We start from the raw sequence: 12,768 nt of genomic DNA on the forward strand, positions 1-12,768 counted from the left end.
TAAAGACGTTAGTTTTCATCCTAGATGCAAGGCTATGGGGTTGACTCATCTACGTTTTGCTGATGACTTGATTCTCTGCTACAAAGGAGATTTGAGATCTATAAATTAAAGATGATAATAAAGGGTTTTGATGCTTTTTTTAAAGCAACTGGTTTAAAAGCAAGTCTCGAGAAAACCTCTATTTTTTATGCTGGAATGGATGCTGGTACTGTGCAAGAGGCTCTTGATCTTACTAGTTTTTCTAAAGGGAAGCTTCCGTTTAAATATTTGGGAGTTCCTATCTGCTCTAAGAAGATCTCAGCTGTAGATTGTGAGCATTTGATTGATAAGATGTGTGCAAGGATCAGAATTTGGAGTTCCAAACATCAGTCTTTTGCTGCTAGACTGACTTTAATTAATTCAGTTTTGCTAAGCATTCAGGTTTATTGGGCTCAGATTATGGTTTTGCCCAAATCTGTTCTTAATCAGATAAATTTTATCTGCTTTGGGGAGGTGATTTGAAAAACAGATCAGGTTACATTGCCTGGGATAGAATCTGTAGAAGGAAGAAGGAAGGTGGCTTAGGTGTGAGAAACATTGAGGACTGGAATACTGCGGCTTTAGGGAAGCATGTCTGGGTTATCTCTCAGAAACAAGAGAACTTGTGGGTTAGAACAGAATTGGCTTGACTACCAACCTAAAGCTGATTCTAGTTGGTACTGGAAGCAAATTTGTAGAGTGAAGGACAAGCTGAAGAGTGTTTTAGACCCTGCTCAAATAGGGCAGGGAGTGTATAGAATCAACAGGATGTATAAGATCCTGAGACCTGATCTGCCAGGCTGCAACTGGGATAAATATGTCTGGAAAAAGTGGGCTGTCCCTAAGCACAAGTTTATTGGCTGGGTTGTTTGTCATAACAGGTTAATGACCAGAGACAGACTTATCAAATTTGGAGTTAATACAGATACTTCATGCTTACTATGCGGAGATATGTTGAAAGATCATGAGCATCTCTTCTTCAGATGGAAATATAGTCAGATGGTCTGGGAGAAACTGAGAGAATGGCTGGGTTCTGGACTTATTTTGAAGACTCTGACTGGAGCCAGATGAGCTATCAGGAGAATCAAGAGAGAATTTCTTAGAAGGGTGTTGCGTACTTGTATACTCGCATGTATATATTAGATTTGGAGAGCAAGAAACACTGCTTTGTGGGAGCAGAAAATTTTGTGTGTACATACAGCTGTAAAGAGCATTAAATTTGATGTTGTAACTAGACTTAGGCATATAGTTACAAAAAAAATCACGGAAGAAAGTAGAGAGTGGATTGATAAGCTAGAATAGCTTTGTTGCTACTAGGTTTGTTCCTAGTCTAGTTTTGTTCCGCTTTGGACTTGGGTTGTAAATTGGCGTTTTTGGCAATAAAATCTCTTAATTAGCAAAAACAAATATATATATATATATATATATATATATATATATATATATATATATATATATATATATATATATATATAGGATTAGGATCATGTAAAAACAAGTCTTAGGGTAAAAACTGAAAACAATTAATCCTAGCCGTAGATTATAATCTAGCGGATGACATCTAATGTATATAACCTAATTTTCTCTTTCCTCCCGCGAAAACACCTTCTCTCTCCTCTGTTATTTTCTTCCTCCTCTTCCTTCTCTCTTCACTTTCTCTCTCCTAATTTCTCGACATTTTTTTCCCCAATTTTCACGCTACTTTTTCAAACACCGCTTCAATTATTTTGATTTTTAGCAATTTCTCAGCTCTACGATCTATTATCAGGTGAGTTCTTTGTGGTAATTTCGCTATTTTTGCACGATTTGAGGTTATTAGGTTTCTGAAATTTTGTTTGCTGGAATTTCATGAGTATTTTTTTGTAGATTCAACCGAAAATTTAATGTCTATTGTGTTTTTCGTGTATGCTTTTTGTTTAATTTTGTAATTTTGCAAGTTTTTTTTATTTATTTTTTCGATTTGATTTGATTTTTTGATTTTCAACTTAAGTTCGTTTTAGTAGGAGTATTTTTGCTCGAATTTCTACTTTTGTTGTTGTTCTTCACCTTCTTAGTAACACGATTTTTGTGTTTCTGATTTTAGTAAATTAAGTTTGGGTAATTTTAGTAACATGCATGTTTGATTATGACGAGATTTTGCGTGTTTCGTTCATCAATTTTGTTCGATTTCCAGTGCGATTTTGCGACTTTTGCTCGTCAATTTTTTCGACTTTTTTTCATCAATTTTGTTCAATATTGTTTGATTTTGCGATTTCCTGTTCGACTTTGTTCAATTTTGTTCGATTTCCTGGTTGATTTTGTTCAATTTTGTTCAATTTTATTCACTCATTTTTTGCTTTCAATTTTTTTTGATTTGTGGGTTTTTGCAGGTGAAATGTGGGAATTGTGGAGAGGTGACAGAGAAGGAGAGTTATGTGATGTTGGGAGAAGTTGTTCCTATCCCTAAGAGTCGTGGCCAGGCTAATCTTGTTCAGAAGGTTTATCTCTATTACTCTCTGATAATCTGTTGTTCTATTCTGATTTGATTGTGCTCGCTCTATTTGAGATTTAGTTGTCGCATTGATAGTGTAATTTGAATGAGTAATGTTACAATTATATTTGAATGGAGGTAGTATTTTGGCACTATTGATTGGTTTTGTCAGTGTTAATTTCTTTTTCTGGACTAATGTCTTGCCATTTAGTTTCATGAGGGTTTTAGCATTATATTGACTATTTCTTGGTTATTGTAGTGATTGTAGTTATGTGTTGATCAATGAATCATATGCTGCATTTATCTTACTGTAAATGTTACATGGTTATTGTAGTGATTGTAGTTATGTGTTGATCAATGAATCATATGCTGTATTTATCTTACTGAATGTTACAAAAATGTGTGTTATCTATAAGATGATCAGTGTTTATGAAGTCTATTTCTAGTGTATCTTATAGTGAAGGAAAGTGTTTTAAAGTTTTTGAGAACTTGTGGGTTCTAGGAGCTTTGAACTTTCATCTTTTATGTTTAGTGATGATCTTTCGTCAATTTGCTAGAAGCGAGTTGAATACCCCTTAAGCTTCTTCATCCATTACAGGAGTATTGAACATGTATTAAGGATTATGAACACCAGGGTTGCAAACTGGAAATTTCTCCTCGTTGTTTTGATACATGTCTGATTTATTGAACTGTTCAACATGATATAGCGTTTAAGTTTGGTATGAAATTTCTGCAATTCTGTTATCTTAGGATTATTTGCTTAGGAATTAAGACTTGTTTAATATGTTTCTTCCGGATGTCAATTGATGGCCTTGTATTGGCACTTGGGGAATGGTTTATGATAGTGTATTGATGTTGTACTAGTACTTCTGCTCTGGCTCTTAGAATTCTTTTTTTTATCTATTGTTCAGTCATTTGCTGTACTGATTCCATCTTTTTCAATAATAGTGTGCCCGTTCAAGTGATATATGGCTTACGTTGTTGTTATATCTGTATTGACTAAGCCTTGAATAATGTCCTGCAGCTTATAGAATGTGTTTGATGCTTTGATATGTATGAATCACGTGTTGCATTTCTGCATTTTTCTGGTTTACACTTAATTGACATTTGATGCCTGAATTATATTACAATGTATAAATTTTCTGTGAGCTGTTAACTTTGTTTCATTCCAGCTATTAAAATTCTGTTGCTTTTTGTGTGTTATTGCCTTCTAAATTTTGGATTTTCTTACATTGGTAATGGTAATAGTTACATTGTGTTTTTGGCTTGTTGCTAATCAATCACCCTTTCATTATTTCAGTGCAAGTTCTGTGGCAGGGAGGGTACTATTACAATGTTACCAAAATCTGGCTGCTATCTAACAGGTGATGACTGACTGTGAAGCAGGAAAGTTTGTCCGTTTGATGAGCTTTGACTGCCGGGTTTGGAGCCAGTGGACTACTCCTTTGGTGGTAACAAGGAGGAGCAGCAGAAATTATCTTATGATAAGGAGCAGCAGGAGAAGTTATCTGATGACAAGGAGGCCGGAGAAGGAGAAGTTATCTGATGATAGTTACCTTACTTTTGTAAATAGTGACATCTATATAAATGTGGTCAATGTTGTCAAAATTTATATAATTACCTTATTTTTATATATATGACCTTCGTTATTTTTATATATAGTGGCCTCTGTATAAATGTGGTCAAAATTGATATAGTTACCTTATTTTTGTATATAGTGACCTTTATGTAAATATGCTCAAAATTGATATAGTTACACTATTTTTGTATATAGTGACCTCTAAGTAAATATTCTAAAAATTGATATAGTTACCTTATTTTTGTATATAGTGACCTTTATGTAAATATGATCAAAATTTATATAGCTATCCTATTTTTGTATATAGTTACGTTATTTTTATATATAGTGACTTTATGTAAATATCGTCAATTTAGATAAAGTTACCTTATTTTAGCATATAGTGACCTTTAAAACGTTGCGTTTGTCAAAAAAAAAAAAAAAAAAACTTTAAAACAGTTGAATTGATTATATGTAAGGTTGGAATGATCTTAGGGTTTTAGAACCGTCTGATCTTTTGTGCTAATAATGAATGGCTAAGATTGCTTGTTTTTAGTTTTCACCATAAGCTCTGTTTTTAGCGGAACCTCCCCATATATATATATATATATATATATATATATATATGTTTCATATAATTTTAATCATGTTCAACTTTTGACTTTTCATCATAAATAAATCCAGGCGTATGTATGTTGAAAATCATTACTCAACAAAGACATATATTAATAGCTCAAGTAATTTCAACTAAAGCAAAGGCTCTCATGTCATGAAAGATTCTCGTAGCAACTATGTTTCCAAAACAATCTTATATTATCATTTCATTAGATCATATTTACCTAACTCTAACTAATTATAAAACAATTCTTCAAAAAAACTAATTATTAAACAAAATTTTCTTTTATAACTCAATCATAAATTAAAATTATATAAATCTCAACATTTTTGTGTCATTTAGGTCATGCGTAGAAATAACATCCATCAAAAAATTGAGCCTATCGCTTTTGACATCACATAATAATTTTATATTATAATTTGTCCTACATTAGATATGTACGAAATAGTATTTATATCCTTAATAAGTCAACGCATAAAGGACGTACCACAAAGGACAACTAGTCCAATTTTTATATTGCTATTTTAGAAGTTATAATTTGATGCTCTCCACAATGATAGCTTATATGGCTACATGATGATAAGCTATCTAACCACTTGATAAATAAAAAATTCTTTTGAATAAATTAATTATGGAGTTATCTAGATATTTAATCTTAGATTTTGTCAAATTTCGAAGATTGCAACGTGCTACGACAGCTAGCTGCTCATGACATATTTTAAAGTTAGTTTTCAGTACATAACTAGGGTAATAATTTATTTGGCCGGCATCATATATTGTAATTAGTCTAATTAATTATACACATTAAGTACAAAACAAGTTAGCAACTAATAATAGTGTATGTATACCAAACTTGACTGATCTAAAGGTAAAGATTATATCTTCATTCTAGTTATATAGTTCGAGGTTTAATCCCTATTAGGGACATTTAAGGGTGGCAATCCCGACCCTGACCTTATCCTTCCTCTTCAAAATGTCTAACCGTTAAGGTGGAGTCGTGGACGTGTAATTCACTAAGTTGACCAATACAACAAGTTCGACCCACTAAGGTAATATTTCTTATATTAAATGTATGAGTACATATATATTGATGTAATTATCCAAATGAGGACGACTAAATTTGATAGAGTATAAAATATATTCTTGGGCTTCAACCATTAGTTTGAGCTTTTAATTGAGTTAGTCCTTTAACATGGTATTAGAGCCAGTGTGACATAAAGGTCATGAGTTTGAATCTCATCCACACCCACTTTCAAGTGGAATATTTCGCGTTGGATATGAGGAGGGCTCATGCCGCATCCAGATTTCAAGCCTAACGGGCTTTCATGTGAGGGGACCGGATGTGATAGAGTATAAAACATATTCTTGAGTTTCAACCATTAGCTTAAACTTTTGGTTGAGTTGATCCTTTAACAACATTGGTTTTATAAATCAATTAATTATATATTGAAACACAATTTTTTGTATGTGGTCTGCTGTACCGTGCGGCAGGGGTTACTCGAGTTACTTTGTTAGGGGTTACTCAAATTGTCGGGGTTACTCGAGTTTCTCAGTCAGGGGTTACTCAAGTTACTCGGTCAGGGGTTACTTGAGTTACTCCTGACCGAGTAACCTCTCAAGTAACCCCTAACCAAGTAACCCCTCGAGTAATCCATGACCGAACCCCTTGAGAACCCCTGATCGAGTAACCCCTAACTGAACCTTCAAGTAACCCCTGACCAGATTCCTTAAGTAACTCCTGACCAAACTCCTTAAATAACTCCTAACTGAGTAACTCGAGTAACCCCTAACCGAGTAACCCATGACCTAGTAACCCCTCGAGTAACCCCTAACCGAGTAACCCGAGTAATCCCTGACCGAGTGACCCATCAAGTAACCCTTGACCGAGTGAACCCTTCGAGTAACCTCTGTCCGAACCCTCAAGTAACCCCTGACCAAGTAATTCGAGTAACCCTCTGACTAAATAACTCGGATAACCCCTAACAAAATAACTCAGGTAACCCCTGTCACACAATGTGACCTGCTGCATCAAAAAGTTGTTGATACTTAAAATAATACCAATTAATAAAAACGGGTCGTAATAAAAAGGGAGGCGTAGAGTATATTTAAGGTAGTTATATAATAGCAAGGTCAATTAGGTGTTTTACGCATGTTTAAAATGCTGGAGTCCAAACTCCTCAAATCCTATTCGACATGGACACATGGTTAAATGGCAAAATGAGATACATACATATCGTGTGTGTTAGCGTGTGTGAGGACTGAGGAGGTAGGGGAGATTGGGAAGTTGTTTGAGATCCACCCTCAATTTGAAGAGAAAAAAAAAAAATCTCCCATTATCTCAACGTCTTGTAATCATTTCTCTTAAAAAAAAAATAAATAAATAAAAAAAAAAAAAAAAAAAAACTGTAAAATTAAGTAAAATGAACTTAAATTGAGGAACGTTTGATTAATTTAGTAAAATGAACTTAAATTAAAATGAATAAACGGGTTAATTTTTTTTTTTAATTGACAATACTCGTATAATGAGTTTGGGTTAGTTGTATGGACAAAAAGAGATATTCTTATGAATAAACAAAGTCACTCATATAAATAAATAAAATAATCTTATAAATCAATCACACCGTGTGGCTTGCCACACACAAGATTTGTTGTAGTTCATTAGATGCTATTAGATATACGGATTAATTATGTTTATTACTTGTATTTCTTATTTATAGATACTCCGTTGGATTCAAGTTTTTATCCATTATTTACTTAATTATATACTTTTAATTTATATTTATTCTTTTTGACTTTTGGCTGCTGAATAGCACAGACTACCTTAACTGACATTAAGCCATTAAGAATTTTAAAATTATACTTAGAGGCTTGTCCTTCCCCTTCTCCTCTAAAGTTAACTGACAATTTACTAATAATACTGGAACCTACTTGACTTAGAGTCAATTCTATACACCTTTAATCTAATTAAGTGTATTAGCGCACGTTTACAATCAATGATAATGATCCATGCGTGAGTTTTAAGCTATACCTTTGTCATTTACTGCATTATTATATTGCTAAATCTACAACATGATATACACAAAAAATGAATAACATAACATCAATGATAATGATATTAAGCTTAATTGAACGAAAATTATAAGCTATTAGACCATCTCCAATGATGAGACTTGAGGGAGTTTTTTTAGGAGAGAGAGAGTATTTTTTTGCAAAGGATACCAATAAGCTGGTATCTAAACTTAGCAACTCCAAAAAAAAGTTGCTAAGTTTAGATATCCAACTTTGAGTCTCATTTGACAAAAAGTGTGAGCCCCTTATCAATATTATAATATATTTTGTAATTTATTTACAACATGGATTTGGTGGGCCATAAATTAAAAGTGACATTAGTATACTTTAGAGAGTCTCACCATTGGGAAATTAGACTTTACATGAGTTGCTAAATTGAGAAGTGGGTTAGGTATCACCATTGAAGGTAAAAAAACAACTCATTTGTATTTCAAATACTCAAAGTTGAGTCTCACTATTGAAGATGGTTTTAATGTTAAAAAAAAAACCTAAATAGAGCTAAAGTAGCTCTTGCAAGTGCACACATACTATAATAATAAACTATTATAGAGTTAGAAGTATCTTTTATATAAAAAGAAATAAATTTGCAAGCCTTGTAAAATAACATAAAAATTGATTATTAAATATTGAAACTACAAAAGTGATGTCAAATATATTGATGACCAAGAAATACGTATTGATGAGAAGACCAAAAATTAAATGAGCTTTAAAAATATAATTGACCACTAATTACCTTAGCTTATATGTGTCAAGTCAAGTGTGTACATCACATTATTTATATTGATTCGTAATCATGTATATGCTACATACACTCAAAATTAATCAGAGACTTGATCTCATGTGTCAAACACATATATATACATGTCTCAGGCGTGTTTATGTTCAATACATGTCGGACACACGATACACCTATTATGAAGCTATGCAACTAGACAACGAGCTGAGGTACTTGAGTTTACTAGATCCACCATGGTATCGCGGTTAGCACTTGTTAGTTGTCACTCAATCAAGTAGCTTAATCCTAAACTAATTTAAATAAGACATCTTTTGTTTTATAAACAAGAAAGTCAAAGGTTAACATAAAATGTCTTTTTTTTCACCGTTGAAATTTTCAAGAGTTTAAAGGAACAAAAGAACATGATTGTGTTATACTTGTATTTCCTATAATTGGATGGTTTTAAAGCTCTAATTTTTCTCCTTTTTCACTCATCGACTAGGAGTTTGACTCAAAATCAGAGTTGACGCTGTGATCGAGCAAATTGTTATGCATTTTATGTCAAGTAGATTGAAGTATAGGTACGTAATTAGACGAGTTAGGGGTGTGTTTTATACTTTTATTTTAGGTGTTTTGTCTAAAAATTATCTAATGTTATGAGAATATTAAACCTCTATATATCTTCAGTAGTTTTTATTATGTGTGTTGTCCTGTTTGATTTGTTCATTTGTGATTATGGTAGCATGTTGGATTTTTTATATATATTTTTTTTTTCTTCTACTATGTGTTTGCATGTTTCAAGCTAGCTTAGATTTATGAGAGTTTTTGAGGTGCTTTTCAAGTGTTTGAGGCAACACTTCGATCAAGCACTAGACTCGAGTTCTCATGCAAACAAAAATTTTATATTAAAAATAACATAAAAGTGTATTGAAAAGAACCAGTGCGCTCAAGTGCATAATATATATGGTACACTTAAGTGCTCTACCTAATATATGTGATTAAGATATTTATTTATTTATATATTTTGAACTTTGGGTGTAACTTATTCAGCCCAATTATGAACTATTTTGATATAAAACTTGTTATACATATTGAAACTATATGTTCAAATTTTAACTTATCTAATCACCTTTTTACAATTAAAATAATAATAAATTGAATTGCTTACCTTTTCTAGTAATAGTATGAAATTTGGCTTCTCCAATTAATACAAAAACGGTTTTTGAACCGTTTATATTAGGCCAAACTAATTAATTTGTCCCTAATTGAATAGTGGGGTCTACATATTCAATAATTTGTTCATTGTTAAATTAGTTTGAAGTAGTGTGAACATCTTACGCAAGCAATGAGCTATATATTGAGCTCTACCATTAGTGCCATATATAGAATTAAAGTAATCAATCACCCAGGGAATTGAAAGCGATGATGATAAGAAGATGTGTACACCAAACAAACAATTAAATAACGTTATTTTGGTTAATTTCTCACAAATTTATGTAAACATTTGCTATCTTGTACTTCATATAATCACAATGTAACTTCAATGTGTGAGAATTAGGACTTATCGAACAACTTTTTTATGTACTCATATATGTATGTGTAGATGTCATCTTAGAATCGGTATTAAAAACGTAAAATCGAAATTCATTTACACAATTTTTGCAGCTCTCTCTACATAGTGGTAGAGCTAAGTGTTAAACAATAATGTCAAACTCAATTGAATCCACTTGTCTTAATGTATCTCCGTTACTGTCTTTACACCCAAAAAAAAAAAAAGAGTACGGTCAATTTAAGAACCACAATACTACGAAAAAACACTGATGAATTGATGATCATGATATAATGATTAAAGAAGCATCACCCAAACGGCCAAACAACAAAGAATGTACGTTGTGTTGAAGACACGGTACATTTTCAATCTTCATTCAGACATTCACACAAGCCACAATCCCAAGTTGGCCACAAACATGTGACTATGTGACCCTTGACATTTTATACTTTCATTTCATTTAATTTTCTCACATTTTTATGCATTAGTGGGCCCCTTATATATTTCCTCAATTTGACTATAGTTCTTAGTTCTTACACACTTGGTTTGGAATGTTCTTGCTAGTAATTGCTATTTTTACTTTTCGATCTCTAACTTTTACCGACCTTATTGTTCATCTTACATAATGCCCAACTTTTTACGTAATCTATGACTAACTTTGGTGCAGATTATTGTTTTGGAACGCTAAGACCACTATCAGCAGTGAGGAAAAAAAAAAACCTCTCAATCTCTCTCTACCCATTTTCTCACTCCTCCCATACAATTTCTCTCATCAAATGTTTTTTTCACTACATCAATGAGGAGAAAAAAAAACCTCTCATCACTTTTTCCTCCACTATTTACTATACCCCACCATAATACACATCATCTTTTTATTTTATCTTTATTTTGAAATAATGTTTATACTACATATTTAATTTTCCAATACAATTAAAATATGTGAAAATAATTTATTTTTTAATTACGTTTAAAAATAATTTAATAAAAATGTATAATTTAATAACAATTTATAAGTTTTATATTTACTTTTCAATTACGTTTAAAAATAATATAATAAAAATTATAATTTTTATATTTATTTTTCAATTACGTTTCAATTATAACTTAATAAGATTGTTATTTATTTGTCAATTACGTTTTAATTATAATTAATAATATTTTTTTTATTTTTCAATTACGTTTTATTTATAATTTAACATTTGAATTAGTAGCACATTTTTGTAATGAACACATTAAATAGTCACATGGGAACTTCAATAACGGTAATACAAACACATGGAATGTTAAATAACGGTACAATTACGAACTAGATAAAAGTGGTTCTACTAAAATAAAATACAAACACGAGTATTAAAACATAAATAACGATACGGTTACAAATAACAAACTAAAAAATTATTTATGCAACCGCATTATGATGAAAGTTCTGCCATATGTGCTCCACTAAATCTTGTTTCAGAGATGAATGAATTTCTCTATCACGAAGGGAAATCCTTCTCTCCAAATACGTGTTGAAATCAATGTTGGGTGGTCGCCCGACGTTGAATTCAAATGGCTCGTTGTTAAACACCGTGGCACTTGTGCTCGGGTCTGCCCGCCTCACCGTAGGTTGTGGTCGATCTTCTTCGTAGTATCGTCTCAAAACATCTGCACGTGCGTAGTTGTGTCGTTCATCCTCGACGATCATGTTGTGCATTATTATACAGGCTTTCATAATATCACAGAGAATATCTTCGTCGTATGCAAGTGCTGGTTGTCGTAGTATAGCGAACCTAGCTTGTAAAACTCCGAAAGCCCGTTCGACGTCTTTCCGAACTGCTGCTTGTTGATCAGCAAACAACTTGACTTTTCTAACATGAGGATGTGTTATACCCTGTATAAAAGTTGGCCATCTCGGGTAAATCCCATCGGCCAAGTAGTAGCCCAACTCATATTGATGTCCATTAACCGTAAAATTTATGGGTGGTGCATGACCTTGTAAAACATCATCAAATACCGGTGAACGGTAAAGGACATTCAAATCGTTACATGACCCAGGCATTCCAAAGAACGCATGCCAAATCCATAGATCCTGATCAGCAACAGCTTCAAGAATGAGAGTTGCACTCTTGCTACGACCAGCATATTGTGCCTTCCAAGCAGTAGGACAATTCTTCCATTCCCAATGCATGCAGTCTATACTACCAATCATCCCTGGAAAACCACGCAGATCATTTTGATGAAGGATTCTCCTTAAATCTTCATCTGTAGGTTTTCGTAGATATTCACTTTCAAATTGTGAAATAACCCCTTAACAGAAATGTTGCAATGCCTGCCTAGAGGGTATTGTGGAGTATCTGGAACACTTTCTTCCATTTCATCTTCATATTGAGAATTGCTCCCTTGATAAACAGGAGGTGAATGTGGTGGTGGAAATTGAGGAGGTGTTGTTGTGGTGGAAATTGAGGAGGTGTTTGTTGCGGTGGATATTGAGTAGCTATTCGTTGAAGGAAGGTTTGAAATCGAGGGTTAGTGACAAAATCATCACCCAAATCAGAAAAATAATTAGAAAAATCTGGGTTGTTAGGATCCATTAGCAAAATAATAATAATAATAATAATAATAATAATAATAATGATAATAATAATAATAATAATAATAATAATAAAAATAATAATAATAATAATAATAATAATAATAATAATAATAATAATAATAATAACAACAACAACAATAATAATACTACTATTTTTTTTGACAATATAATAATACGATTTTTTTCAAGGATTAATAA

At 32.3% G+C, this 12,768-nt stretch overlaps 1 protein-coding gene across 1 annotated transcript; it reads right to left on the bottom strand.

Moving 5' to 3' along the window:
- Positions 1-11,394: 11,394 nt before the first annotated feature.
- On the bottom strand, positions 11,395-12,186 carry LOC110719751. The gene has a single exon (XM_021898743.1). It carries the CDS (start codon positions 12,184-12,186, stop codon positions 11,395-11,397), a length of 792 nt encoding a protein of 263 aa, XP_021754435.1.
- Between the last annotated feature and the right edge of the window lie 582 nt (positions 12,187-12,768).

Source organism: Chenopodium quinoa, unplaced genomic scaffold (genome assembly GCF_001683475.1).
Source record: "Chenopodium quinoa cultivar QQ74 unplaced genomic scaffold, ASM168347v1, whole genome shotgun sequence".
Lineage (NCBI taxonomy): Eukaryota > Viridiplantae > Streptophyta > Magnoliopsida > Caryophyllales > Amaranthaceae > Chenopodium > Chenopodium quinoa.

What these genes read in the sequence shown, in the direction of transcription:
- LOC110719751 (XM_021898743.1), bottom strand. Translation starts at nt 12,186, where the DNA reads ATGATTGGTAGTATAGACTGCATGCATTGGGAATGGAAGAATTGTCCT.